Raw genomic sequence first — 24,658 nt, forward strand, 5'->3', positions numbered from 1 at the left:
AAGAATATTAGTGAGTTTTTTCTTCCTGTTTATTAAAGCCAAAATACTTTTTCTTATTTAGCTTACTAGTTTACTATAGTTCTCAGTTTTAGATAATAGTGTACCCATCATTGAAAAGAACAAAGATTAACATATCAGAATGTTTAATTTAAATTCTAGCTATGAAAACTTAGAAAATTTACTAAACAACCCTATGTATCACATTTTTAAAAAATTATGGACAATACTATTATGTATATCTTAGTGTTGTTGGTAGGATTAAATATGTTACTATAACTATTAAATATTTGTGGAGGAAGATTTGTACATTACATCATGGAAGCTTATCAGTATACTGAGGGTAGACCTAGAGACTGCTAGATGCCATTAATTTGTTCGTCAAAATATATGGATATTTATGACAAGCCTAATATTATATGTTATATACGCACAGTATAAATGAAATACTACCCTTGCCTTCATGGAACTTCATTCTAATGTTTGAAGGAGAATACATACACACAAAAAATTATTATCATTTATAAATAAGTATAAGTAGTATAAGTAAAATAAATTTAAGACACCTTACAAGAATTCTTAATTGAGGTGACTAAAGACTATTTATTACTTATACTAAGGCAATGAGCTTCCAATGGAAAATAAGTTGTATAAAATTATCCTGTTGATATTAAAAAGGTTACACTGCTAATACTGAAAGGTTTTAAACTTTGGCATTACAAAAACTTGCTAGTTTCAGGCCTACCGTATCACCAAGATATCCTAAATCACAGCATTTAAATACAGAAAGATCACCAGAAAGTGATGGTGAACTCAAGTGTGCCCCTGACCATATCTATTATCTTACCAGCTTTTTTCAATGACTTGTCACTGTCTCAAATCTACATATTTACTACATATCCAAAGCCTTCAATGTCAAATTAATCCAAAATTATTTCTCAAAGTATGTGATTTCAGCGTCAGTATAACAGCCATGTTTCATCTCTTCTGGACTTGGTCTGTGTTTCCCCACCTATGACCACTGCTCACCCTGCTGTTTGTTTCCTGAAATATTAAAACCTTTTAAAATCTCTATTTCATCCTATTTGAATTCTGTGAGATTTTCACAATTTCTAAGAAGCATTATTCAGATTTGAGGGCACTATCTTTTAATACAGCACCTTTTTTTCATAAAGTGTTCATTAAACCAAGATGAAATAAAAGTTAACAAGATTAGGGTACAATCTAAACAAAAGTTTTGGGAAAGCCCAAATTATTCTACACTTTTCTTATGCTATCTTGTAGCTCTACAGATGGCAAATAAATTCTAAATTTATTTTATATAATACTTCCAACATTACACAATTTCTGATTTAAATTGGCAAATTCATTTAGCTGTATCCCAGATAACACAAGAAACAAAATTCTAAAAAACATTAAATCATCATTGCCACCTGAAAGGCCAAAGTAAAAGAATGTCACTAGTTCATTTCAATCACACCCTAATGTACAAATGCATGGAATTAGCAGGTTGGAACTGAACTAGATTCTAAGCCCTATTCAGACCTATCAAAAGTTAAGTAAAGGATATCACTATATTGAAAGCCACAATTATAAATATCATCAATGATTATCAAAAACATTCAGAGAAAATCTTTGAATTTTGCAACCAAAAATCTTTCTGTTTACTACCTTGATGTAATCACTAGAGCTATGAATGACAAGAACCATGTATTGGTCCCCTCCCTAAAGACTTCATTGTCACTTGAGAAACACCAGTGAGGATTTGTTTGGAGTATAACTAGCCTTACAAAAGGACATAGAAGTGATGAGTCCCTATTAGAGAAGATTACTGAATTGTCACCTTTTCTATGAAGATTTCTCTGGACTCTCTTGTCTCCTGTTCTATTTACACAGAAAATTTCTTCTCTGTCTTTTACAGTAGTCTTTGTGATTTATGATAGTATAATTGTCTCAGTATCCTCCACTAGTGTGTGGCAGTACTCAAGCACAGAGGCCATAATTATTAAATTTTTTATTTCCAGAGACTCACATGTTCTTTATGCAATGTAGATACTTAGTAATGGATTGTTGAGCTATAATTATTGAAGATCACAGATGTGTCCATTGAATGCCAAGCAGTGTTTAGCATATTCATTTGTTTCATTGATACTTAAAGCTGTGCGAGAGAATATTGCCAATCAAATTTTATACATAAACTAAGAATCAGAGATATTAACTAACTTGCCATAAACAATAATTCTAGTATGTGATATAGCAAGATTTAAATCTAAATATAGCTGGTTCCAAAACCATTTTCTTATTTATTTGCTAGAAGGAAGGGAAGGAGAGACAGAGGGAGGAAAAAGAGTGAAAAAGAATGAAAGGGGTGTCTCCCCAGAAAGGGAAGGGTGTCTTTTGAATCTCCCTACTGAGGACACTGAGCAAAAGCAGTTGAATATTTTTTTAAAATGTGGATTTTCTTATTTTTAAATATTTTTTCTTCAGAATCTTTAACTAATTTTCACTCTTACACATATACTATTTCTTATAAAAGTACTTCCTAGACATATAATCCTTTTTTTGTGTTAACTCCACTATCTAAATTCCAAAAACTCTTAAATTATTATTGGTTGTTTTTATTCAACTATAGGAGCAACCATAATTTTGCTTGTTATCCAGATATGCATGTAACTGAAAAATCTAGAGTTGTTATGTATGTGTTTGCTTTTAATTTATGAAAGGAGCATTGTGAATAATTCTTGTATTGTTTCTTACTGTATTTTCTCAATCCTGGTAATTTTCATCTGGTCCACTGCTGCAATAACAACCCACAGTAAACAAACATCATAGTTCCTTCACCCAACTAGGTTTCTTCAACTTCCTACTATCACAAAGAGCATGTACAACATACACAAAACACTCATATGGGGTCATTCTATAAACCTTTACAGATTTCTCTGAGATATGTACCCAAAATTACATATGAGTCTGAGAAATATACCAGAATGCTTTCCAAACATTTACATCTTCACTAATAATTCAAAAATAGTTCTAATTTCCCTCCTTACTAACATCAGCATTATTTTCTTGTTTCTTGTCACCCTTATCAACATATATTAAGATATCCATTTTTTAATTACTATTTCTTCATTACTAATAAATTTGAATATTTTTCATATACCTAGAAGCCATTTGGGCTTCCCTTTACATAAATTACCAATTAATACTTTGCAAATTTTATAATAGTTTTACTATCCATTTATTGTTGGTTTACATATTTTTTTGTATATTCTATAAAAATTTAGATATTAAATATTGCCAATATTTTTTAAGGATTTTGTAACCATACTTTAAGCTTGTTTGTGGTTTGCTTAATTCTGATTTAATAAAATTCACTCATTTTTTACCTATGGAATGTGTTTTGAGGGTTTACCTAAAAAGTCTTATTCTTGGATCAAAATGATAATTTTCTATATTTTTATGTTAGTCCTTTTTCTCCTCCCCTCTTTCTCAATATATTTGTAGACATAGACACATATATCTATATACATAAATGTATGTATATACACACACAAGTATAACAATCAGCAAACTTAGTACAGAAAAGTCATTCATCTATTAACAAAACAAGGATGTCCCTTATCATCACTGCTATTTAAACTGAGTGTCTTTCTCAAAGCAAAATAAAAGAAGAAAATAAAGATTGAAAGGAATGAGTTAAAGCTATAATAGCTATTACTTCAGATTTCTTAGTTGCTTGAATTAAAGGGTACAGAAAAGTGAAAGATCAAAGAGATTTGTGTTATGCTAGATATCATTAAAGTATTAGAATATGCTAATTGGAATAGAAGAACAACAGGTATTCATCACTTCAAGACATGTTTTCTAAAGGCTTTCTTTGTTTCTTTAGGCAAATATCCATTTGTTCTGCCAGTTAAAAGCATTTACTAGCTTACAATGCAAGAATATATAGCAAAGAGACATTGATCAAATAGTTCCTAGATGGTAGCTGTTGGCAAATTCAAAATCTAAATATTTGAAGTACTCACAATTTCCTTATTCAAATAGCATGGTTTCCCAATTTTTCAGCTACTCTAATCCTCAACAATGGACTGCTACCTTTGGTATTTCTACAACATCTCCTATACTGAAAGTAAGAGTAAGAACTATTTTACTTCATAATAACTATAAAACCGCAACTCATGAAAATGATATTGCAGCAGTGCAACTTGAAAGAGCTATCACCTTTACCAGAAATATACATAGTGTTTGTCTCCCAGAGGCTACCCATAACATTATACCTGGTTCTACTGCCTATGTAACAGGATGGGGATCGATAACTTATGGCGGTAAGTGTTTCAGGAAAAATAATACAATTGAACAACAAAATCTCTTGTCATTTGCTATTATGTAACTTTTTAAAGTTAGGGAAATGTTGAGTACAGATTCTCCCAACAGAACCATTGTGTATTCTAGACATCTTAACTCTGGCTAGCTTAGTTTCCTCAGTAAAGCATAGAAAAGCTATACCCATAGGAATTATGCAGAATTCTCAAACATAGTGGTAAGGAAATGTAAAAGAAAGTGATAAAGAAACATTAGTTCTTAAACAATCCAGAGAGTCTCTGGAACTCCAATGGCTTTTCTATAACAAAATAAAAGGACTGGAATAGATATTGTCTAAAAACTTTAATAACCCTTAAAGTATCAACTGCCCTTTAAGGTATTCTGGGATGATATGAATTATGCTACATGGTAAGAAACTCCATGTATGCATGAATATTGCTCATACATGATTGTCAAATAAATAAGGTATAAATTAAAACGAGGACAGAGTTAAAGAGAAAATAGAACATAGGAAAAAAATAAAGAGTGATCAGCCAGGGAATGGAAGGGTAGCATCAACAGTTTTTCCCTGGGCTTTTACCCAGTTGTAGATTGTATCGCCAAGATATAATAAAAAGTCAGTCATCCCAGAAAATATTTCAATGTGTTCTTTTAGCACAAATTAATTTGGACTAACAGGTAAAATTTGTCCAGTAATGGAAAAATATAACTAAGCTATTCTGAGGGAGCATTGGTATATAATGGATTACTTCTTTAGGCTTAAGACCACACTGATTTCTCTTTTGATGTTAGATTAGAGGTTACTCACTTTTCATGTAATTTTCCAAAGTCCATCAGTGGATAATTTAAGTGCAATCAATTTTAAGATAGTAAATTTATTTGTTTTCTAAATGACTACGGGACACTCAATCACAAAACTAATGCAAAAAGAAAAAAAAAGAAAAGAAAAGAAAAATTTATCTGGCTAAAGGGGTTATCCTTCCCTATGAAAACCTTTGCTGGAAAGAAACTCCTATATATGAGCTTAGATGCCTTTCTTGCTAAACAGGGAATAATGTTTTGAGTGCATTTGTTCTTTCTCTTAATAATGAGAGAAGAGTAATGACTCTTAGTAATAAGAGTTATTAATTTTTTATACTTTATTTATTAATTAGTAATAAGAGTTATTAATTTATATATCCAATGAGTCATTTTATTTCTTCTTTTCTACCAAACAGGCAGCACAGTCACAGATCTACGACAAGGACAAGTCACAATAATAAGTAGCAATGTATGTAATGCATCAACTAATTACAATGGCGCTGTCTTATCTGGAATGCTGTGTGCTGGAATACCTGCAGGTGGAGTGGATGCATGCCAGGTAAGTTCAAGACAATCTTATCAACCATAATCCAAAAAGCTTATAAGTATTCACTAGCATGCCATTCTGCTATGGGCATAAAGGTAACAGTTGTAATATACATCCCTGTCTAAAAATTTATTTAATTTTAGGGATAAAATTATCTTATGAAATTTATTTATCATAAAATATTAACTTTTAATTTTTAACTACTATGAAAAGTTAAGTAAAACACTGTTGTTCACAGGGAGGCTGAGACAGGAGGACTGAAAGTTCAAGGCAAGCCTCAGCAATTTAGCAAGGCCCTAAGTAACTTACTGAAACCCTGTCTCAAAAATAAAAAAACAAAAAGAGCTGGGTATGTAGCTCAGTAGTAAAGTGCTCCTGGGTTAAATTTCCAGAACTAAAAAAAAAAAAAAAAAAAAAAAGCCAACACTATTACACAGTATGGTGAATACAGTTAATAACAGAGGATTATACTCTTCAAACTTGCTAAGAGGGTATTCCAGATGTTCTCACCAGATAAAAATGTTAGGTATTTGAGGTAATTAAGATGATACCAAAGCTTGATATAATTATTTCACATTATATTCATAAGTCATAGCATGATTTTCTACCCCATAAGTGAATATAATTATTGTCAATTTAAAGGTCCATAGAGAACAAATTAAAATTTAAAATATGAATAATGCTTGAAGCTAAAAAAATTAAACAAAATTCTAATCATTTGAGTCACAAGAATTCTCACAATTGTGTGGTGGCACAAGTATAAAAGAAGTGGATCTAGACTGTAATTTGGATCTAGACTGTAATTTTTTAACCAAATATGTAAAAGCAAACAATAAATGTTAAATTCTCATCTTAAAATAATTAGAATAAAATCTTGATCAAATTAATTAAACTTAATTTATGTGATTATATCTTATAATACATTTTATTCCTCTGTCTGAAATTCAATTCCATGTAGTCACAGAAATACTTAGTGTCAGAAAATAAATATTCTTTAAAATATTCTATTTTATTGAAGAATCTGCTGTTGTTTTCCAGGATAAGCCACACAGTCAAAGATAAGTTTTAACCTTTACATAAAATGTTTCATATTTATCACTTTCTAGCATTCACAGTCTTAAAAAAGTAAATAAGAAATAGTACTTAAGTTTATGCGAAGACCCCAATCCATAAGTACTTTTCTCAAAAACATTTTGATCAACTACAAGTTGTGTACAGATGGACAAGATTTCTCAGTTTTCAAGATGTCACTAATTACCCACATAGTCCTTTATTACCTTTAAGTGGAGATGTCTCTGTTGTAGGGAACATTTCTTGATCAACTTCCTCTTTCTTTTTACTGCTAGCCCTATAACAAAAATTTCTCAAGTTTCATGATAGTTTTCCAAATAACACACCTCCCCACTGACAATCCCAGAGCATTGTTTCAAACTCACTTAGGGACATATGTGAGATTGAAAAGAGTATTACTCAGGCTTCATTTAGTCTTATTGCCCCCCCACCTTTTTTAATTGCTTTTATTTTTTAAATACATGACAGTAGAATGCATCACAATTCTATTACACATATAGATCACAATTTTTCATATCTCTGTATATAAAGTATGTTCACACCAATTCATGTCCTTATACATGTACTTTGGATAATGATGTCTATCACATTCCACCATCATTGCTAACCCCCTGCCCCCTCCCTAACCCTCACACCCCTCTACCCTATCTAGAGTTCATCTATACCTCCCATGCTCCCTCTCTCCCTACCCCACTATGATCAGTCACCTTATATCAAAGAAAGCATTCGCCATTTGTTTTTTGGGGATTGGCTAACTTCACTTAGCATTATCTTCTGCAACTGCATCCATTTACTTGCAAATGCCATGATTTTATTCTCTTTTATTGCTGAGTAAAATTCCCTTGTGTATATATGCCACATTTTTTTTATCCTTTCATCTACTGAAGGGCACCTAGGTTGGTTCCACAGTTTAGCTATTGTGAATTGTGCTGCTATAAACATTGATGTGGCTGTGTCCCTGTAGTATGCTGATTTTAAGTCTTTGGGGTATAGACAAAGGAGAGGGATAGCTGGGTCAAATGGTGGTTCCATTCTAAGTTTTCCAAGGAATCTCCATACTACTTTCCATACTGGCTGCACCAATTTGCAGTCCCACCAGCAATGTATGAGTGTGCCTTTTCCCCCAAGATCCCACCAAAACTTATTGTTGTTTGTCTTCAAAATGGCTGCCATTCTAACTGGAGTGAGATGGTATCTTAGAGTGGTTTTGATTTGCATTTCTCTAATTGCTAGAGATGATGAACATTTTTTCATATATTTGTTCATTGATTAAATATCCTCTTCTGAGAAGTGTCTGTTCATGTCCTTGGCCCATTTATTCATTGGGTTATTTGGGGGTTTTGGTGTTTAGCTTTTTGAGTTCTTTATATACCCTAGAGATTAGTGCTCTATCTGATGTGTGAGGGGTTAAAATTTGCTCCCAAGATGTAGTCTCTCTATTCACCTCACAGATTATTCCTTTTGCTGAGAAGAAACATTTTAATTTGAGTCCATCCCATTTATTGATTCTTGGTTTTAATTGTTGCACCACAGGAGTTTTATTAAGGAAGTTGGGGCCTAATCCCACATGATGAAGATTAGGGCCTACTTTTTCTTCTATTAGAAGGAGAATCTCTGGTTGAATTCCTAGGTCTTTGATCCACTTTGAGTTGTGTTTTGTGCATGGTGAGAGATAGAGGTTTAATTTCATTTTGTTGTATATGGATTTCCAGTTTTCCCAGTACCATTTGTTGAAGATGCTATCTTTTCTCCAGTGCATGTTTTTGGCACCTTTTTCTAATATAAGATAATTGTAATTTTGTGGGTTAGTCTCTGTGTCCTCTATTCTGTACCATTGGTCTATCAGTCTGTTTTGGTGCCAATATCATGGTTTTTGTTACTATTCCTCTGAAGTATAGTTTAAGGTCTGGTATAGTGATGTCATCTGATTCACTCTTCCTGCTAAGGATTGCTTTAGCTATTCTAAGTCTTTTATTTTTCCAGATGAATTTCATGATTACTTTTTCTATTTCTATGAGGAATGCCATTGGGATTTTGTTTGGAATTGCATTAAATCTGTATAGTGCTTTTGGAAGTATGATCATTTTGATAATATTAATTCTGCCTATTCAAGAGCAAGGTAGATCTTTCCATCTTCTAAGGTCTTCTTTGATTTCTTTCTTTAGGGTTCTGTAGTTTTCATTGTTTAGATCTTTAACCTCTTTTGTTAAGTTGATTCCCAAGTATTTTATTTTATTTTTTGAAGCTATTGTAAATGGGATAGTTTTCCTCATTTCCCTCTCAGAGGATTTGTCACTCATATACAGAAATGCCTTTGATTTATGGGTGTTGATTTTATAACCTGCTACTTTGCTGAATTCATTTACTAGTTCTAGAAGTTTTCTGGTGGAGCTTTTTAGGTCTTCTAGGTATAGAATCATATCATCAGCAAATAGGTTTTGCTATTTTAAGTTCTTCTTTTCCTATATGTATCCCTTTAATTTCTTTGGTCTGTCTAATTACTCTGGCCAGTGTTTCAAGGACTATGTTAAATAGAAGTGGTGAAAGAGGGCATCTCTGCCTTGTTTCAGTTGCTGCCACTTTTATTCTGTGTACATAAATGCTGCTCTTTCTTTGAGCCCAGTTCAAGTCATAACTTGTTATGAAAATTTCCCCATGTGTTATACTCCAGGCCTCACTAATTTTCAGCTGAAATACTATAATGCATAGAGTCTGCCTCAAAAAAATCATAGCACTTTACATAGGAGTTTATGAGATCCTGTTTGTTTCTTTCATTATTTAATTAATTCATGCAATCTTTAATTCAAAGACACTGAATGTATAACTTTCCATGCACCATTCACTGTGCTAGTAATGCTTCCCTGCACTCAGTCTAGAAGAAAGGACACAAGTTAAAATATCTATGAACAGTGAAGCTGGCTACCTATAAGAAGAATTGCATGTCCCTTTTAGTTTGGCATTTGCTTGTCCACTATTTTTTAAATATATTTATTTATTTTTTTAGTTGTAGTTGCCAATACTTTTATTTTATTTATTTATTTTTATGTGGTGCTGAGGATCGAACCCAGGGCCTCACATGTACTAGGCGAGCGCTCTACTGCTGAGCCACAACTCCAGCCCCTGCTTTTCCACTCTTAAAAAAAGAGTTATTATTAGTTGCTCAAAACATTACAATGATCTTGACATATCATATATTTGATTCAAATGGGGTACATAATCTTATTTTTCCACGTGTACAGATTGCAGGATCACATTGATTATACAGCCATGTTTATACATAGGGCCATACTAGTGTCTATTGTATTGTGCTGCCCTTCTTATCCCCTGTCCCCTCCCCTCCCCTCCCATCACCTCTTTCTACCCAATCTACTGTGACACGTTTCTCTCTCTTTTATCTTCCCCCTCACACCATCTTATATGTAATTTTGCATAACCATGAGAGTCTCCTACCATCTTCCATGCAATTCCCTTTCTCTCTCCCATTCCCACGCACCTCTCATCCCTATTTAATGGTAATCTTCTTCTCATGCTCTTCCTCCCTGCTCTGTTTTGAGTTGCCCCCCTATATCAAAGAAAACATTCTGCATTTGTTTTTTAGGGATTGGCTAGCTTCACTTAGCATAATCTGCTCTAATGCCATCCATTTCCCTGCAAATGCCATGATTTTGTTATTTTTTAGTGCTGAGTAATATTCCATTGTGTATAAATGCCACATTTTTTTATCCATTCATCTATTAAAGGGCATCTGTGTTGGTTCCACAGTCTAGCTATTGTGAATTGTGCTTCTATGAACATTGATGTAGCTGTGTCCCTGTTGTATGCTCTTTTTAGGTCTTTTGGGTATAGTCTGAGAAGGGGAATAGCTGGGTCAAATGATGGTTCTATTCCCAGCTTTTCAAGGAATCTCCATACTGCTTTCCAAATTGGCTGAACCAATTTGCAGTCCCACCAGCAATGTACAAGTGTACCCTTTTCCCCACATCCTTGCCAGCACTTGTTATTGTTTGACTTCATAATGGCTGCCATTCTTACTGGAGTGAGATAGTATCTTAGAGTGGTTTTAATTTGCATTTCTCTGATTGCTAGAGATGGTGAGCATTTTTTCATGTATTTGTTGATTGATTGTATATCCTCCTCTGAGAAGTGTCTGTTCAGATCCTTGGCCCATTTGTTGATTGGGTTATTTGTTTTCTTGTTGTTTAATTTTTTGAGTTCTTTGTATACTCTGGAGATTAGAGCTCTATCTGAAGTGTGAGGGGTAAATATTTGTTCCCAGGATGTAGGCTCCCTATTTACCTCTCTTATTGTTTCTCTTGCTGAGAAAAAACTTTTTAGTTTGAATATGTCCCAATTGTTGATTCTTGATTTTAACTCTTGTACTATAGTTTCCTATTAAGGAATTTGGAGCCCGACCCCACAAGATGGAGATTAGGGTCAACTTTTTCTTCTATTAGATGCAGAGTTTCTGGTTTGATTCCTAGCTCCTTGATCCATTTTGAGTTAACTTGTGTGCAAGGTGAGAGAGAGGGTTTCAACTTCATTTTGTTGCATGTGGATTTCCAGTTCTCCCAACACCATTTGTTGAAGATGCTATCCTTTCTCCATTGTATGCTTTTGGCAACTTTGTCTAATATAAGGTAGTTGTAATTTTGTGGATTGTTCTCTGTGTCCTCTATTCTGTACCATTGGTCTACCTTCCTGTTTTGGTACCAGTACCATGCTGTTTTTATTACTATTGCTCTGTAGTATAGTTTAAAATCTGGTATCGCTATACTGCCAGTTTCACTCTTCCTGTTTAGAATCGCTTTTGCTATTCTGGGTCTTTTATTTTTCCAGATGAATTTCATGATTGCTTTTTCTATTTCTGTGAGGAATGCCATTGGGATTTTGATTGGCATTGCATTAAACCTGTAGAGTACTTTTGGTAATATCGCCATTTTAATGATATTAGTTCTGCCTATCCATGAAAAAGGTATATCTTTCCATCTTCTAAGGTCTTCTTCTATTTCTCTCTTTAGGGTTCTGTAGTTTTCATTGTATAGTTTTTTCACCTCTTTTGTTAGGTTGATTCCCAAGTATTTTTTTTTTTTTGAGGATATTGTGAATGGGGTGGTTGTTCTCATTACCATTTCAGAGGATTTGTCACTGATATACAGGAATGCCTTTGATTTATGCGTGTTGATTTTATATCCTGCCACTTTGCTGAATTCATTTACCAGCTCTAGAAGTTTCTTGGTAGAACCTTTTGGGTCTCCTAGGTATAGGATCATGTCATCCGCAAATAGTGTGCTTGTCCACTCTTGATAAGGCAATATACAGAAAACTTTATCATTTTATATGAATATGCAAAAATGAAAACCTCTATTTTGTGTAATATGAACTAATAGAAAGAATGGTAGGAAGGAAGGACAGATAGCTGCAAAAATGCATTAAAGGAAATACTGGGAATTGGTTAACCAGAGCATGCATACATCATCCAAAAGAGAGAGGTACTAACCAGAACCATGCAGTATTTGCCACACAAGTTGGTGATTCACACACTGACCCTTCTACCTACCCAGACCAGTAATTCAACAGGTATGGAAGAGCCAACTACTCAGAGCAGTCAAATAAATAGCTAATTTTTTTAGATGCATACTTGGTAATAATGACTGATTTTTATTAGTACTGACTACATGTCAGGCTATACTTGAAGTGCTTTATGTTTTAAACGCAAAATTATTTACTGATAAGAAAATTGATGTACAGAGTGTTGTTAAATAATTACTAAAGTTCACATAGCTGGTAAGTAGACAATTCAAACACAGGTTACCTAGCTCCAGAGCCTACAGAATTAATCCTACATGTAAGATGTGATAAATTTTTCTCCCAAACCAGATTATTGCATAAATATTTACTAGTTGATTGGTTATTATAATTGACTAGTAAATCTCTCTTAAGGAGTGTTTATCTATTGCCATTCAAATTTCTTTTCAATTATTCACCAAAAGAATATGATTATATAGTATGCATCACATCATACAGAGTGCTATGGATAGTTAAATGAATGAGACTTCTACAAACTCTTTAATTTAACAAATATTGCCTTAGAATTTTATGGGCTGTAACCTTAGGTTGCCTCAGTGTCCAGAATAGGTTTGCTCTCTAATGTGTGGAAAACACATTAGAGCTGGGAAAATAGATACTGCTAAGTATCATAAATGCAATGAGTGTTACAGAGAGGTACAACTACTACAAGGGAGCTGACCAGTGGGAATAAATTCAAACAGGCACACAAATGAGCTTTTCTAAAATAACGCAGAAACAGTGACAAGATATACACACAGTGAGAAACTAATTATGCTCAAAGCTGAAAGTGGGGAGAGTCAGGAGGAAAGGAGCAAGTCAGAGTAGTATTACTGGAGGATGTTAGCCTGACATGAGTAGGAAACAACCAAGCACTACCTGAGGGAGGTCTGGAAAATGTGCTTATCATGTTATTTTCAGACTTGTTAAAGGGATAATTTATATACTTAAAGGATTTCAGTAATTTTTTGTATGACTTAGAACATTTCAAAAGTAAATAGACTTTATTTATATAAGAGATACTACTTCCTCTAGTGCCGTAGAAATAAACTCAAGTTTTAAGGTTTTTCTTACTTAAGTAATTAATCATTTTGTTTCCTACAGGGGGATTCTGGTGGCCCACTGGTACAAGAAGACTCACGGCGGCTTTGGTTCCTTGTGGGGATAGTGAGCTGGGGATATCAATGTGGTCTGCCAGACAAACCAGGAGTTTACACTCAAGTGACAGCCTACCGTGACTGGATTAAAGAACAAACTGGAGTCTAGTGCAATAAATGCATCTCTGTTGCAAAGTCTAAATGCAGGTGTGCCTGTTTAAAATTCCAAAACTTTACTTTTCAGCTGAAAAAGAAACTACAAGTGTCCTATTTTAACATCCTGTTGCATAAATATGATTTAACAAACACTATTTAATCTTTCTTTATTACTATGAATTTTATATTTTTCCCAGAAAACTATATGGATGTTGCATAGTACTATGACTGTGTACAAAAGAAACACTGAATGATTAGAGTTAACAGTTTTATTATAGTTGTTATAAGTGCTAGGAGTGAGAAAAACAGGTAACTAAGATTGTATACTAAAGGAACGTGGAAAAGTCTGAAGGGTCAGAAGGTGTCCTCTGAGGAAGTCTCATTGAAACTGACAAGTGAGAAATATTTAAAAAAAAAATGCAAAGAAAGAAGTGGCAGAATATTATTCAAGATAGAAAGAACATTGTGAGCCAAGAAAATAGTATTTATCTAAAATTTATGGTTATTAATATTTTATAGGATGTATGAGCACTAAAATTTTAAATGTGAAAGCCTATAGTAATCTTAATTATGCTGTAAGATCATGCTGCCACAGGAAATCTGTAATGACCAAAAGATTTATAAATAGTTTTGATAATGACTTTTATTAAAATATCTTCTACCTAAAAGGGAAACTATATTTCCTATAGAGAAACTGATGAAATGCACCTACACAATATTTCAGGCACCTTCACAACTCCACAATGCTTCTTTAACAACTTAGCAATAGTAACTTTAAGAACTAGAGATTCGATTGTCAGGAAGGATTTCCCACTACAATTTCCCACCACTGACAGTTATATCTGAGAGCAAAAGGATGTTCAATAGCCAAATTTAAGAAAGAAATCGAAAGTTAAATAGAAAAATGGGGGGAAAGTTGGTTTACAAAGAGAAAGTTTAAATAACTTAGTAACAATGAAACTATCTTGGAAAGAAAAGGTCTTTCTCCCTCTCTGTCTCTGTCTTTGTCCATGTCTGCCTCTCTCTCTCCCTTCCTCTCTCTCTCTCTCTCTCTCTCTCTCTCTCTCTCTCTCACACACACACACACACACACACACACACACACTCACAGACACACACAAAATCACCACCACCACCAAGACCAGAGTAAATAAAATGCATTAAAATTTAATGGCACAGCAATCTACATAATCTGAATCATAAATGTTACTGAGTTTTTTATAGGCTCCTAGTGCAGCTGAAGCTTGTTTATGTATGATCATCCAAGCGTCAGAGCATTCTCCTAGAATTAACTACCTATATCTGAGAATCAGACCAATTCTAGGAATTGTAATGAAACTTTTTTGCATTTCTTGATATAATATTGCGATGAGACCTACATTAAAGCAATTTGCTTTTAAAGAAAAGGAATTGAAATGTAACCAACTCTTGGTGAAATGTACAAACAAATCTTTCTTTGGTATACTTTATTTCAAATAAACTCTTTTACAATCTTTTATTGCCTAATTATTTATGGAATTTATGATTACTGAAAGACAATTCAAAACTATTTAATTGTTCCTCCAATGAGAAAACTGCAAACCAGACTACAAAGGCTTAGCACTTTCTGCCGCTTTATAATCAAGCTCTGTAACTGAGGTAAGTTTTTACATGTGTACATGATCCAACCCTTAAAACTCAATCCTTTCCATTTTTAAGCAGTCTGACTAGTCTCCTATGGGGAAAATAGTTATATTTCTGGTAGTCCTTTTCCATAACAAGTAGTTGTCTTTTGAAGAAGGGGTCCATTATTATGGAATATTTTTATTCAAAATTTGAATGATCACCTTCAACAATGTGTAAGCTTTCTGCAGTCGGGTTGGATTTAAAATCAGAACATTTCCAAAGTCTCTTCCCACTCTAAAATGTTACCCATAATAAGTAAAAAGTTTGAAGGAGCATAAGATCTCTGCAAGAATTAAGAATTTCAAAATATTGAGAATATTCATTCACTCATTTATTTAATCTGGTGTACAATCATGAAACGAATCACCTAAACAAAATAAATCAATCAGAATTTGAATTGAAAATAATCCATTTTGGAGGGAAAGGAAACAGTGAAATTGAAGAATTAATTTAAAAAACAAAATGAACAGTTTCCAGGGCTGCATATATACTTAACCTATCTTCAATCACATAAATTAGTCTAAAATAACTGGTGTGATAAAAATTGGTTGATATGTTAGAAAGGTTTTTTCCTACAAAATTCACCCATCTATCCATTCATGTATTTTTTTTTCATCTATCCTTAAGTTTGTTTATTTATCAAGAGCTTTTGAATACTTACCCTGTGACAAGCACCATTCTAGGCTAGTCAAGATGCATTCTAGGAAAGAGGAAGACAAAAGAAAGAGCAAGTATCAAGGATCTAAGGTGACTACAATTTTGGTAGGATTGGGGAACACAAAGAAGCCAGTGTGACTAGAGCAAAACTAAGGAGGGTGAAAATGGTAGTAGATGAAGCTGAAGAAATATGAATGTGGGCCTCATAAAGAAGTTTCTATTTTATTCTAAATGTGAGGAGAAGAGTTTAAATATAAATTTATGTATAAATTTATATTAAAATTTATTACATACATTAAATTCATATATAAGTTTATACATAAAAGTGTTTAAATATAATTTTCCATTTTTAAGGATGAATCTGGCTACTATAAAAGGAAATAATTACAACAGGACAAGAGTAGTACAAGGGAGACAAATCAAGAAACTATTGCAGTCATCCAGGGAAAGAATGGGGTCAACTGAATTAAGGAGCTAGCAATGAATATTGTGAAAAATAGCTGAATTGAGAAAATATTTATAGAAAAAATAACAAAATTGCTGATTAATTAAATTTAGGAGCTGATATAAAGAGAAAAATAGGAAAGGTTGGGAGTAAGGCTACATTTGAGTACAGGGAATCAAGAATTTCCTTCTGAATCTTTACATTTGAATTATATAAGTTATGAGGAAAGGTAAATAACTTTAAATATGTATTTGTAATTCAAGGGAGGCATTAAGTCTGGAAATAACAATTTTGCAGCATTTATGAGAAAAATTTCAAGGAAGTAGGGCACAAAAATAAAGTTAGAATGATTAGAATAGAAAATGGGAGTTTAAAAAAATATATAAGATTATAACTTGGTGCCCTTAAAGTAGAAAAAGATGTCTTGAAGATGATGAAAAAATAGTGTCATATCACCATTTTTTATCAAAAAGAATGTTAAAGTAAAAACTGATAAATTTGACTTATCAAAATAAGAAAATTGTTATTCAAAAGATACTGTCACAGGATAAAATGGCAAAATAACAAAGTGAGAGAAGATATTTGCAATATTGGAGAATACAAAAACTTTATTTCAACCCCTTTAGAGCATTTTTTCATCTGAGCCTGAGAATTAAGCTCATGTTAGATCAATAGGAGAAAAGTACACAGATTTATTTGAAACAAATTTTACATCGCACAGGAAACTTCATAAAGAAATAAAGACTCAAAGATGTAGTTAGTTTTGATCACTCATATACTAAAATGGACAAAGGGTAATACATTGTGAAAAAGTAACTAAATTATGTGGGAGAACTAGGAGAGTTATTTTAACAAGGCCTGTACAGAATTATGTGTCTCAGGTTTCTGTTTTTAATAATAAAAATGTTTCTTTCCTTCTGCTTTAAGGCAGATATTCTTCACATTGGAACTCATCTCTTGCTTTTAAGACACAGCACCAAGGAAAGAATGATCTAGCACCTGCTTATTTTCAAGTGGCATTAACTCAAAATAGTCAATATGCCAGAGTGACATATTTTTAATTCCTTCACCATACACATAATTAACAAAGAGCTTGTATCTGTAATGGATAAAGAATGACTGCTAATCAATAAGAAAAAGACCAAAAATGCAATAGAAAAATAGGTCAAGCTTGGAATGGACACATCAGAGAAAAAGGAAAGTCAATAAATATGACAAGAGGCTAAACTTCATGAGAAGTATGGGCAATGAAAATTAAATCAATATAATATAGTACCACTACACACTTAGAAGAAAGGATAAAAATTAACAGTCTAAAATATTAAGGACTATCAAGAATGTAGGAGAGTACATTGCCTCATAAAATTGAAAACAAAATTGTCATCATCTAATAATGAAGGATATCATATGCAGATCCTATGATCTAACAATTCCATTCCAGAGTAAATACTCTAGGAAGTATGTACATGGGCAAGAATAGACAAAGAAGCATTATTCTCAATAACCAAAGAAATTATTCACAACAACCAAATGTTCACCAACAGAAATAAGTAGATTTTTTTATATCCATACAATCAAATATCATATAGCAAAAAATAAATAAACCATACTGTTACAAATAACAACACTGATGAACCTTAAAAACACAAAGATAAAACAAGCCAGAAACAAAAAGAAAAGCAAGGAAGTTGTCACCAAAAAAGGACTATGATTACCTTTCAGGGAGTAGGGCTAGGAGGAGACTTGTAATTAGTAAGGAAAAGGCATAATACTACTGGTTTGCTAACAAAGTTTCATGAGTACTTTTCTAACCACAAATCATCAAGTTGTATATTTATGCTTTATTATTTTCCTGTACATGTATTATTTTCCACCTTTCTGACACAGAACATTTGTGGTGTCCAGGCATAGTCAGGGGAAGCAATAAATTATTCCCAGGTTATTCAGGAAAGAGCCCTTTAAGGAAATATATGCAACTTTTTTTAAAAGTTCTGAATATATGATGACAGGTAGTATGGAAAAATTTTTATTCTGTTTCCATTTAATTTTTTAGCCTTAGTGGGACTCTCTAATGTTAATATTAGTATACTGAAGTATTTCTAGTGTTAATGATTCTTCAAATTTCTGGTTATAACTCTTCCACAAATAGCAATTTTCCTAAAGAATAAGTTTTTGAGGATAAAATTAAAAGATGCATGTATTTATAATCCTAATCCCATGAGAAACTCCGAGGGACATGAATCCACAGTAGCATGATTCCCTGCTCAGGAAACTCATCCTATGGTGGGGCGGGTTGCAAGGGATATTTGATTTGTTTTCACCAAGCCAATTCACCCACCAACTCTGAGCCCATTAAAAACACTTCCTCTCCAATCCACAGGTTTCTTCAAGTTAACTTTTCTTCCTTTTAAAAAATGTCTTAATCTGCCACTTGCGTTTTCTACTTTCTCTGCGAGGCTGCTCCTTCCCCTCACAATCGCCACAAACTGAGGCTTCTTGTACACACTATTTCTTATATGCAGGTATCTGATTTTCTGTGTCTTAAAAAAAAAAAAAAAACAGTTGAACGTTAAGTTTCAGTGTGTTCCCCTGGCTACCCATCTGCCTGAGAAGATGTCTTCCCCTTTTATATGATGTTGAGGAGCTATTAGGTAATGCTTTCTCCTTGTAATTCACCATCTTTGGAATCCCCCAGCTGTTAATTAACAAAAGGGAAAGCAAACTATCAAATTTAATGGCCAAATCTATGACTTTAGGACACTAATATTTGGACAGGAAGATAAATTCAATAAATCCTTTATCCAACATTTAATTAGATGTTGGACTCAGAAGAAAAATATCAGAATTTTGCCTAAATTTTCTGATATTTCCTCTCATTTTCTGGTGTGTCATGCACACATACTTTTTAAAAGTTAGTTTTGCCTCAGGTATTTTTACTAAAGAAAAACTTTATACTAGAGTCTTAAAAATACATTTTTAAAATTCAAAATATAATAGTAAACTTGATAAATAATAATGGTCATTAGTTTAACAATTTGTACCAGTGTTGGATAATATTTTTGCATCAACAGATACTTTTGCATATTGTCATTTTTTAGAAAAAAATGAGATAAGGAAACAAACTCAAATCATAATATGATTTAATGGTCACACTTAGTTTTAGAAGTATTTTCCCTAAAAAAAATATTCAAATAAAAAATTATTCAAAATCTATGCTGAAAATTAAAAAGTTTACTGATGTGGCCATGTTCATGCAGTCAGAAACAGCAAAACATGGTTCATGGTCTTCTGATGTAGCCCAGAGCACTATTCATTCCTACCCACCAACTCTCACTAGTCATTTACACAACTGTCCCATTCACATTTGTCTCCTAAAGGACTATCTATTGCAAGCCATGGGGAACATTTCCTTTTTTTCTTTTTTTTTTTTTTTTTTACTATTTTTTGTTAAGCTTGAGCAATTAATTTTTTCTACTTCATAGAATTTTATTTTGGATAAAAAGAGACAATATAAGCATCTTAATAAGTCACACAAAAGGAAAAATATAAAACTTTGTGATTTAGAAAAAGGATAAAAATATAAGCAGGTAAGATTTTTTTGGTACAAAGCTATATAATCAATTTATTTCACAAACTATACATTTTAAAAACCTTGCAACATATAGAAAAATAAATAAAAATGCTCTAAATGTTTAAGAGCAAAAAAACCTATTTACATTATTTCTTAATTTTAATGATAATTATCATAATACCTTTTTCTAAATATCTAAACCATACTCAGAAACAGAAGTGTCACTCATCAGCAGAAAGTTCAAAATCCTGTCCTGTTGTAAGGACAAACGAGGCAAGACACCCAAGATAGCAGGAAACAGTTTTATTTTGCTGCAGCCAGGTTCAGAGGGCACAGCTTTTGCTGTGATCAATTAATCCCCTGAACCCTGAGTTCAGGGAGTTTCAGAGTTTTATATCCAGCATGTAAGGGAGGGGCTCAGAAGTTCACAGTCTGCAGAAGTTCACATAAAAGCAGCTTTTTCTTTCACTGTTTTGGACAAGTTAACTCTTCAAGGACAACACCTGAGAAGGGGAGAGCTTCTTCTCCCCTTTCTTTCCTCCCCCTGCCAGCTGTTACCATGGAGCCCAATTGTAACTTATCTTAAAAATGTAGACATCTCTGTGAAGCCCAGCTCAAGGCCAGAGGCCTTGTTTACACAGTTCTACAAAGTACTATACTGGATATGTTTGTGAAAAACTAGTAAGGGGGTGTCCAGCACCTGGAGTGCTGGCATCTTCTCTGCCAGTGGCCAAGTAAACAGGGTGACACAAAAATAGGAAGTTTATCTACATTGGACTCTTGCAGGGACTCTTTTGCTGACAATCCTAAAATCAGCCATGGTGAAGATGGCTTTTACACGGAGAAAGGGGGTGCCACTTCAGTCCCACTGGAAATTTCCAAAGTGATCTTCTGTTACATAATTACAGAATACATTTGGGGAGAAATCATGAAGTACAAATAATTTCTCTAAATAATAACATTAATATTTTTGAAAGTGTGATAGTTATATTTTCAGGCCTACACTACTGTTAAAGAATATAGGTTATACAAAATTTCTTCTGTTAAAACTCACTTTGGAAAAAACACTTTTATAAGGATTTCTGTTTTTACTGGCAGTGATTTTGTTAGGAAACTCCCACATAAGCTAATTATGCTGATTATTATAGCATTAACCGTTTTTAGTCTCGACCAATTTTGAACTTCTACATCAGTAAATATAATATACTTTAATTTAGAAATTATAACACAGAGCTAAAATTCCATTTTTTCCTTAGGACTCCTTAGAGAATAATGTGTCAGTGGACTAAGCAAAGCTGACTGGTACTCTAATGTTTTCCATACTCACAGCCTACAACAATAAGCACATAGCAGATCAGGTCAGTCAGGTTGATTCCCACATCAGGTGGCCCAGATTTGATTTGGTTGCTGCATAGTAAAGAACAGTTGATTCATGTGTTTTCTTTTTTTTAATATTTATTTTTTTAGTTGTAATTGTAAACAATACCTTTATTTCACTTATTTATTCTTGTGTGGTGCTGAGGATTGAACCCAGGGTCTCGCACGTGCGAGGTGAGTGCTCTACCATTGAGCCACAACCCCAGCCCTCCCCCATTCATGTGTTTTCAATCAAATGCTTTACCATTATGTTCTCACACACATACACAAGGTGTATTTGCTTAATATTGCAGACTCTTTACCTACTGAGAGGATTTTATGGAGCCACGACTACAGTTGTTCATTACTTTCCCTTGAGACACCATTTGTTCAGGTGTCTAGTATACCCATATATGTCTTATGTGTTACAAAATGAAGAGTAAAACTAAATGGAAAACTCATTATCAAAGAATAAGTAAAATTTCTTACACAAAAAATCATATATTCTTATAGATTAAAAAAATCTAACCATTGAAATTTTATCTGAAATAATGAAGAATAATATGATAGTTACAATAGTCATAGTTATGAAGCATCCGCTAACTACTAGGAACTATGTGTAATAATTCAAGAGATGTATTATTTTTTAATACCCTTATTTTATTTATTTAATTTTATGTGGCTCTGAGAATCAAATACAGTGCCTCACAAATGCCAGGTAAGCACTCCAACACTGAGCTACAACCCCAGCCCAAGAAGTATTATATTTTTTAAGAAGAAACTGAGATTAAAAGTTAAATGAAATGTCTAAGGTTATAGAGTTGGTAAATTGTTAAATTAGGTCTTGAAATGAGATCCTCAGATTTTAAAACATATGTATTTATCTATTAGAAACTGTTGACGTTATTTTATTATTATTATTATTTTCCCTAACTAGGGATTGAACCCAGGGGCACTTAACCCCTGAGCCACCTCCTCAGCCCTTTTTTAAATGTCATTTAAAATTTTGAGACAGGATCTCATTAAGTTGCTTAGGGCTTCACTAAGTTGCTAAGGATGGCTTTGAACTTATAATCCTCCTGCCTCAGCCTCCCAAGCTGCAGGTGTTATAGGCGTGTGCCACCATGCCCAGCCATTATTTGAATTTTCACATACAAATGCTAGTTTTATTTTCCAAACTCTATGTTTTCACCCTAAGAATCATACTGAATACAATTTTCTGTTCACCCTAATAATAGTCATTCTCTCACTAGTGGCCTCCACATGATAGGAATTATGTTCTAAGGATGGAGATTTCTAAGAGTCATTTCCTATTCACAGCCCTCATTACTGACAAATATATATACACTGGCTTTATAATTCAAATTGAAACCTTTAGTCATGGCATTCAGATGGCTAGTAAGTTTCTCTATATTCTTCCACATAGCATATTTCTTACTTTCAGTGTGATTCTGCACCAAGTATGCCTCCTTTTTGTTCCATGCTTCTTCCAGCTATAGGCACCACATAGAATCAGGCCTGTCTTCCTTTCTTTCCCAGGCGCCAATATGTTCACTGCCTGTGCTCATGAAGGCCACTCATTTAACAATCAACACCTCGACCAATCTTCCAACATGAAGCCATTAATGCTCTCTCTAGAGATGTCCTAAACTTTCAACATTTAGGAATGGTACAGGAATCTGTGCAGGGCAGAAAGATTGGCTTCTCCCAAAATCTATGCCATCCTTTTTCATAATAAAAAATTCTGATAGAGTGCAGTCTCAAGAAAAATTTCTTGAACATTTCACTCAACTCTTACTAATCACTCCTTCCTTAAAAATCTCACCAAACCCCTCATTATAATATGTTCTATTTTAGGACAGTGACTCCTCTATCTTTAGAGTTGACACTTAGTTCCAGGGGCCTGATGTGTCCCCTGCACTCCCCTCATCACTGCCTCCAATAAAATTCCCTCACTCTATTTCTGAGGAAATAAAACTCCAGCTTCCATACACATCAATGCAATAAAAAGAGATTACTATATAGAATTTACCAGATTACTAGAAGGATGAAAGGATGCAATATTGTAAAACTTGTTGGGCTCAACTGAGTCAGATGAAAGTAGTATATTACAATTTTTTTTTCTTTTTCTACACATGTAATTAACTGAATCAAATACTACCTTTAACTCCCAAGCTTCTCTTCTAATTCTAATGCTGTCCTAATTCTATGCTACTAGCACTCATACTCATTTTAGGCCACCCAGTTTGGAGGTTGGGGACACACCTGCCTTTTGCTCTTCTTGTCATGATTTACACATCCATGTGATATAATTTCACTTTACGTTTTGTTTGTCTTGGTCACACTTAAGATGCAAACTTGTTTCTTTTTAGCCTCAAAAATATCACTTTCCCTATGCTTTTGAGAGTTAAAGAAATTTATTGAGAAAGAAATTTGAATGAACTGTCAAATCATAAGCAATAAAAAGAGGGTCATAAAAAATCAATATCAGCTTCAAAGGTACATTTATACCCCCTATAAGGTTCAGTTTGGGGAAAAAAAACTTTGTAATTATTCTGCATATAGAATGGATATTATGCCTAATTATATTATTCTAGTGGAAAATAAGTCATTTAATTTGTAGCATTTATGAAAATAAGGAGTATTTTCTTCTAAAACTTTGAATTTTTTTTCATTTTTTTTTTTAGTTGTAGATGGACACAATATCATTATTTATTTATTTTTATGTGGTGCTGAGGATCGAACCCAGTGCCCCACACATTCGAAGCAAGCACTCTACAAGGGAGTTACAACCCCAGCCCAAATCTACAGCTTTTTATAATTCTTTATTTAAAGTTTTTCTGTGAGAAGATTTGTAAAACTTTATCTTAATTGCCTTTAATTTCATTTATTTCCAAATCTGATAAATGAAATATCGATTGTAGCCTAAAAATACTGTTGCTTTTATGATAAAAATTACCCATAGCCTGAGATTTAATGAGAACCTCCCTTTCTTCTTCACTAGTTCTAGTTGCCCAGAGGTAAGTGTGACTTGCCATTCTAATTGTTTCATATAAAAATCTGGAGGTACCCCTTCTGACCAGCAGACTACTACAGAAGGTCAATCCCATAGGTCCAGATCCACCCACACCAGCCTATGCAGGTGCCAGGCACACAGAAGTCTCAGTCCATCCCTCCCCCAGTGGGGCAGACACCCACCAGAGCCTAGTCTCTGGTGAAGGACCACTCCTTCCTACCAGCAGCTCAGACTGCCCACACCAGTCCTGGCAGGACCCAGGCTCTCAGTAGGCCCAGTTCACACCCCATCTACGTTCATCAAACAAACTCTTCTCAAGTTCAAGAGTTGAATAGACCACAACACAATAATTTCGGGTAACTTTAACACACCTTTCATCACAAGA

The 24,658-nt window shown here is 33.5% G+C and overlaps 1 protein-coding gene across 1 annotated transcript in view; it reads left to right on the plus strand.

The window, feature by feature from the left end:
• LOC113196070 (transmembrane protease serine 11D) overlaps positions 1 to 13,576 on the plus strand; it is a gene marked incomplete at its 5' end in the record, with an annotated part of 35,465 nt that extends 21,889 nt beyond the window's left edge. Inside the window, 3 exons of the mRNA XM_026407773.1 lie at positions 4,069 to 4,332; positions 5,548 to 5,686; positions 13,415 to 13,576. Of these exons, the coding sequence (XP_026263558.1) occupies positions 4,069 to 4,332; positions 5,548 to 5,686; positions 13,415 to 13,576 (565 nt within the window). The remainder of the gene's footprint in view (positions 1 to 4,068; positions 4,333 to 5,547; positions 5,687 to 13,414) is intronic.
• Positions 13,577 to 24,658: the final 11,082 nt, after the last annotated feature.

This window comes from Urocitellus parryii, chromosome 10 (assembly GCF_045843805.1).
Source record: "Urocitellus parryii isolate mUroPar1 chromosome 10, mUroPar1.hap1, whole genome shotgun sequence".
Lineage (NCBI taxonomy): Eukaryota > Metazoa > Chordata > Mammalia > Rodentia > Sciuridae > Urocitellus > Urocitellus parryii.